Source organism: Paramormyrops kingsleyae, chromosome 7 (genome assembly GCF_048594095.1).
Source record: "Paramormyrops kingsleyae isolate MSU_618 chromosome 7, PKINGS_0.4, whole genome shotgun sequence".
Taxonomy (NCBI): Eukaryota; Metazoa; Chordata; class Actinopteri; order Osteoglossiformes; family Mormyridae; genus Paramormyrops; species Paramormyrops kingsleyae.
Window position 1 is genome coordinate 35,461,360 of NC_132803.1, and position 6,000 is coordinate 35,467,359.

The 6,000-nt window shown below is 46.1% G+C and overlaps 1 protein-coding gene across 8 annotated transcripts in view; it reads left to right on the forward strand.

Moving 5' to 3' along the window:
* erbin (erbb2 interacting protein) overlaps positions 1-5,778 on the forward strand; it is a 60,294-nt gene extending 54,516 nt beyond the window's left edge. For 7 of the 8 annotated variants that reach the window (XM_023796281.2, XM_023796289.2, XM_023796272.2 and 4 more), the window contains 4 exons: positions 482-655; positions 1,733-1,825; positions 2,034-2,108; positions 2,202-5,778. In XM_023796281.2, coding sequence (XP_023652049.2) covers positions 482-655; positions 1,733-1,825; positions 2,034-2,108; positions 2,202-2,309 — 450 coding nt within the window. In that variant the 3' untranslated portion in view covers positions 2,310-5,778. The remainder of the gene's footprint in view (positions 1-481; positions 656-1,732; positions 1,826-2,033; positions 2,109-2,201) is intronic. The other variant, XM_023796297.2, reaches the window with a different exon arrangement.
* Positions 5,779-6,000: the final 222 nt, after the last annotated feature.

The following is a 6,000-nucleotide window of genomic DNA, read 5'->3' on the forward strand; positions in this document are numbered from 1 at the left end:
CTGCTAAGTAAATGTAAAAGTAGAGCGTTGAGGTGACCACATTAGACCCGTGGGATTGCCTGTGCCCAGTGCCAGGTTTCTCAGGAGAGCATGTTAGGAGGATGGGAATGCCACCCACACTGTGTACAGGGGAAGCAGTCTCCTCAGCTGCCACAGTTGCCCTCCCATCGCCGTCTTCTGAAAAGGGGGCTCTTCCACTAATGCTGTCTGGAGGGTGCTTTTTTTTTGGTCACCATAGTGATGGAACGAAGCTTGGGTATAAATGGGTGGGTAGCCACGTTCAGCACTGCGGTCAAACTGCCTGTGCTTGTCTCGACCGTAGCTTGACCTTCCAGTCCCCAGGTCTCTTTAGTGGTGTGAGTGATGGGATTGGCCGTTAGCCATATGGACGTTTGATGCTCGTGTGCCTGCCTGCTCTGCTGCATGGTGTTTACGGTGTGAGTAACAGAAGGTCTCATAACCTGCTCCGACCTCCCCGCAGGTGCCTCTGCCCAACGGCCAGGTATGCCCACCTCCACGGCCTCCCATGAGCTGTGGCCCGGCCCCCATGGCACGTCACCCATCCCGCGAGCAGCTCATCGACTACCTGAAGATGAAGGTGTCCCAGCAGGCGCAGGGCCCCCCACGCTCACCTCTTGACCTGGTCCAGCAAGAGGTGCCCCCCCCCCGCCCCCCACGCATAATAAACAAGGGGTTTTACATGTACAGGACCCGGTCTAGAAGGAGTCTGGTATGCTGGTCCCACTGGGTGGTGAGAGAGGCCTCAGGTTTCTCCAGCTGATATCCCGGGTGTCCTGGTCCGGGCACCAGCCCTGCATTTCAGGCTGGATCACCGACATTGGGAGACCCTTGCATTCTAAGAGGAGCCACATTAGTACCCATGAAGGAGAGAGCTGCCCCTTGTGTTCCCAGCTGTGTCACATGTCAGTGTTCCTCAGTAGAACACAGTTCCGGTGGCCTGCTGGGTCGTACTCAGCCTAGATCGTGGGTGGCCAGTCTTATCCAGAAAGGGCAGTTGAGTGTGCAGGTTTTTGCTGTAGCTTCCTAATTAGGTTACTAATTAGAGGACTGATTGGCTGAAGAGTCCTCACACCTAGGTATGACCTAAAGGTTATCCCAAAAACCTGCAGACACACTGGCCATTTGCGGATCAGACTTGGCTACCCCTGGCCTAAATGCAGCGCAGAGGCTTTCAATGGCAGACTGAAAGCCAAAGGAACAGTGGCTGTACCGTGACCAGCTGCACCGTCTTCGTTTAGTACGATGGGGAGCTGCGGCCTCGAGTGCCGCCGCTTGGCAATGGCTGCAGCTCTCTCTACTCTACACTGCCGGTATGGGCTTTTAATGAGGCTCAATACATGCCGCCGTCCTGTGAAAGCACACCTTACATGGCGGAGTTGCTAGGAGATGAATGGTACTTGGACCAGCCAGACAAATGCCGGCAGAGAGCTCCCCCTAGTGACGAGCTGCCAGCAGCTGCGTTTGTGTTCTGTCATTTCCCATTGGCCTTGCAAAATGGCAAAAATTTACACATTATGATTTATATACGCAGCTGGACTGGGCAAGGACAGGAGCTGGTGGTTATTTAAACGTTACTAAAATACAGTGCTGCCTCGATTAAATAATGCCATTTGGACATTACCTAATGGCAGTAAATAACCTCAGCATCATGTCTTTAGATGATCACCACAGGCTTATTTTCAGTGAGTTTTGAATCCTGGCTTTGTCACAGGTCCATGTGCAGATTGAGAAGAATCCTGAGCTGGGCTTCAGTATATCAGGAGGCCTGGGTGGCAGAGGAAACCCCTTTCGCCCAGAAGATCACGTATGTTTGTCAGCTACCTTATCGGCATACATTTAATGCTGAATCTCCTTCAAAATAAACAGGTTGTGCCATGTTTATTTTATTAATATTAGGCTGATGCTCTTCCAATTCATAATTTACTAAGAGAAAGCAGAAAGGCAATTTTCCCATAACTGAGAGTCCCAGTGCGCCAGACTCTGCTATGACGGTCTTTCATCTGACCTTTCAGGGCATTTTCGTGACAAGGGTCCAGCCGGAGGGGCCGGCTTCCAAGCTCCTGCAGCCGGGGGACAAGATCATCCAGGTGAGTGGTCAGAGGTCACCGCGCCGCACCATCTCACTGCTGTCACCATGTTTAATAACGCTGATGTAATTAATCACTTACTTACCGGCACAGGCAAACGGATACAACTTTGTTAATATCGATCATGGATATGCGGTATCCCTCCTGAAGACTTTTCCCAGCACAGTGGACCTGATCATTGTCAGGGAGATGTCCGCCTGAGATGGAGGTGGTCCACGAGTGGGACAGCGTCACGCAAACGAGCCGCTTTCATATGCAGGCATTCGGCTCACACTTGGTAAAGGATGTGTCACCGCTGTGATAAACGGGACTAAACCACTGCTCGGAGTAGGGGTGGTGTGGCCTGGCGGAGTCTCCAATGAGGGATAGCCTCCCCGTGTTTCTAATCCGATGGACAATAAGAAGGTGGTATTCCTACGTGACAAAAACCCTGGTGTGCTTTCTGTACAGACTGTAGGACATTTTATTTTATTTTTTTTCCTCTTCCCCCTTCTCCTTTATCCATATGCATTTTACCGAATAATAGTTCTTGTAGTAAAGCGACAGTTTGTAGCTGGCTAGTAGAGGGCAGGGCTCTCTGTTTGCCAACACCTGTATGCCTTTATTTTTATCGTTTGTTTTTTTTTTTTTTGTTTGTTTTTAACTTAAAGTGAGAAAACCACTTTTTAAATGTACAGGACATACAATCAGAAGGACAGTGCTGAAGATGAATGTGAAGACCAATGTAATGCTGAGTTGGGTTTACTAGACATTCTTTTTTCCAATCCCCGGTGACCCTCCCGCCCCCCCAGACACTGACTCTTAAGCACTGTGGGGAACCAAAAGGGGGAGCCAGTGTTGCACTCAGCAAACACCAGAGGGCGCCATTGCCCCTTATGCTGTCCAGGCTCCTTGGCGAACAGGGCTTTGCATTGCCCATTAAGAAGGTCCAGATGAGAAGCCCGTGTCAGGAGTCATGTGAAGACACCCCTTTCTTTTGAACACTTTGAAATTTGAAAAAATTTTATAGCGGAATCTCCTCACCAAGACTGGAATCTCTTTAGAGAGAATTTAATCTAAACCATTCCCAGCCTGTAACATGCAATACCTGTAAATGCCCATTGTAAGTCAAATAGATGGACTGAACCATTGAGGAAGGGAGCGGAGGTGGGTGGCTGGTGAGAAGAGATGGTGGTGGTGATGATGGTAATATTTGCTTGGCCTTAATTTGCCTAGCCCTGAGTAAGTGAAAAAAGGAAGCGGTGCGAGTGCGCTAGGTAACCAAAGCAAGTGTGTACAATTTGGCAAGGTGTGGGAGAGCTGCGAGAGACCTGTGGAGCACGTCGGACACTGGACGAGCCTGGGCTTTGGACCTCATCTTCCAGGCTGGATGACCATTCATGAAAACATTCGCAAGGAGCAGCTATGAAGGGGGTCTCACTCCTTTTTAGACTTGGGAGAGAATTCCATTGTCCTTTCCATTGTGTAAAAAAAGGCACCACACAATGTTGTAGGAAATATTCAAAACCTTTCGTATTTTATTTTTTTTTCCTGTAGTGAGTGATCCTGTTTCGTACCTGACTTCTCGTATTGTGCTGAGAGGTATGAATGAGGCTGGGAAATGGACTGTCAAGTGCCATAGACCTGGGAGGAGGGTAGCTGCCACGACCTCTATCTCCACCATGGGAAAGAGACGTCCTCCTTAGTACTTCAGTCAAATAGCAATAGACAGGTTTTTTTCTTAAAAGAAAATCATCAATGTATTTTTTTTAATCAAAATGGAGACCCTTTAAGTGCTCCCTTGTTATATGGAATTTATATAATTTAAATTTTTTAATGATACCAGAAATTAAATTTCTGCATTGTTTGCTTGAGAAAATTGAAGACTAAGAAGTCTCTCGCCATGATGTGTGTGCATGAGACCCTGAGTCTTTTCCATTGTGTTAGTTTGTTTTTAACCTGCACCCCTGCTCTTCCATGGAAGTACTTAGAAAATTCTGGGTATCTCGGGGGGGGGGGGGGGGGGCATGTCCACAATGACCTGTGGCAGGGGCGCAGATGTTGGGTCTGTGCAGTGGGGGGTCGTAAACTTGGTGAAACTGTGACCTGTGGCCACGAGTTGCCTTTCCATGGAAGCGCCCTTAACGGCGTCTTCTACGCCGCCTTGAGTTCTGCCTGGCACGCCTCGTGGTCCGGTACATCCCTTTAAGGTATCCATCCCTTTAAGGCCTCCCCCAGGTGGTCTTGCGAATAAAGATGTCGGGTATATCGCTGTGTTGTTGCTGCATGTCGTTCAGTGATGTGGGGAGTCTGTTGGGGGCAGGAGGACGGGGGGGAGGGGGCTAGATTTTGTTTGAACATCAAGCCAGCTATGTTTCCTTTAATTTCCCAAACAAGGAAATAATTGAATAGACAGTCTGTGACCATTGTCTGCATTATCAGTAGTCACTTATGATTTTACCCATTCTGTAACAGCACCTAATTACTTAGCATTATTTGATTACTTTTAAATAAATGAGGGCATCTTGCTTTTGAAATGCCCAGTTCCTTAATGTGCTTTATGAATCAACTTTTGTTACATTTTACTGAGTGTTATTCACAATATTGTTCTCTGCCTGCCGAATTGTTGACTGAGTCTGCGCTCGATAGATGAACCTGAAACAGGGAGACCTGCGTGTGATTTTACCCCTGTTGACTTGTGATTGTTTTGTCTTGAATCCCTCTGAAATAGTGCACCAGGAGAGCAATCCTTGGGGGTTTTGGAAATGTCACAGCAGATGATGCACACTTTCTGGGAAAATTAGCACTCCCTTCTAAATCATGTCTATCGACATGTAGAAATTAAAGAAAAAGCAAACTAAAGTCATTGTGATTTTTGGGGCCAATGTTACCCCCCCCCCCCCCCCCCCCCTGCTGACAGAGCTGTTCATGTACATGTTGTTGACAATCTGGGGGTTAAAGGGCAGGGCACAGGCTGCTTGCATATCATAGAAATGACAAAGTGAATCCCCCCCCCTTTTTTTATTTATTTAGATGACGATCCTCTGATTTTTAGACATTACTAATCAAAGTGTAAATAATTTTTAAAAGTCAAATGATCATTGCATTAGTGACTTGAGTTTGAAAAACCAGCAATAAATTGCAAAGCAGAAATGACTGTTTTAATGTCCAACTCTTTCAAAGGCATCTCCTGAAGCAGCTATGATGAATGATACGCAATTATTCAACATTCCAGACTTTGTATATAATAATTCTGTTTCTGAGGTGACCTTTGGAAAATAAAAAAAATAAACTAATTCTCTTTAAATGTGTATGTAAGAGTTCTTGCTCAGCCTGAAATGATGCCTTGTACTTTGGTTCTTTTACAGTAATACAACTTATGGTTATTTTTTTCTGAATATTTTTGTTCTACTAAAATAGCCCCGAAATGGAGAAGCAGAACATTATGCTTGGCCCTTAGTCTCATAAACTCTCAGGGGTGATGTCCAGTCAATACTTAAAAATATTAATAATTACTCTGATTCATTGGTTAGCCATCGGCTGGAAACACAACACTGGGAGCACATGGAAACTCCACACCAGGCAGAAATGGTCAAACACACATGCCTGAGCAACCATGAAGTTCAGGCACCAAAATTTATAACACACAATTCAGAAATGCAGTGAACAAACCAATAAATGCTTGAATGAATGGCTGCATTGTGTCATCTGTATGCTTATTTTCTCTATGTATTTGCACATGAAATACAAATAAACCAGTAATAGAGTTGATGATGTGTAAACTCAACAAAGTTAGAGAATAGTTTTTAGGAAGTTTTGGTAGGCAAATTTTGTTCTGACAAGATCTCTGCATTAAAATACAATCGCGTCCAGCAGCCTTGAATAAGCTTATGTCAGTTCAGATTGGCTTAGT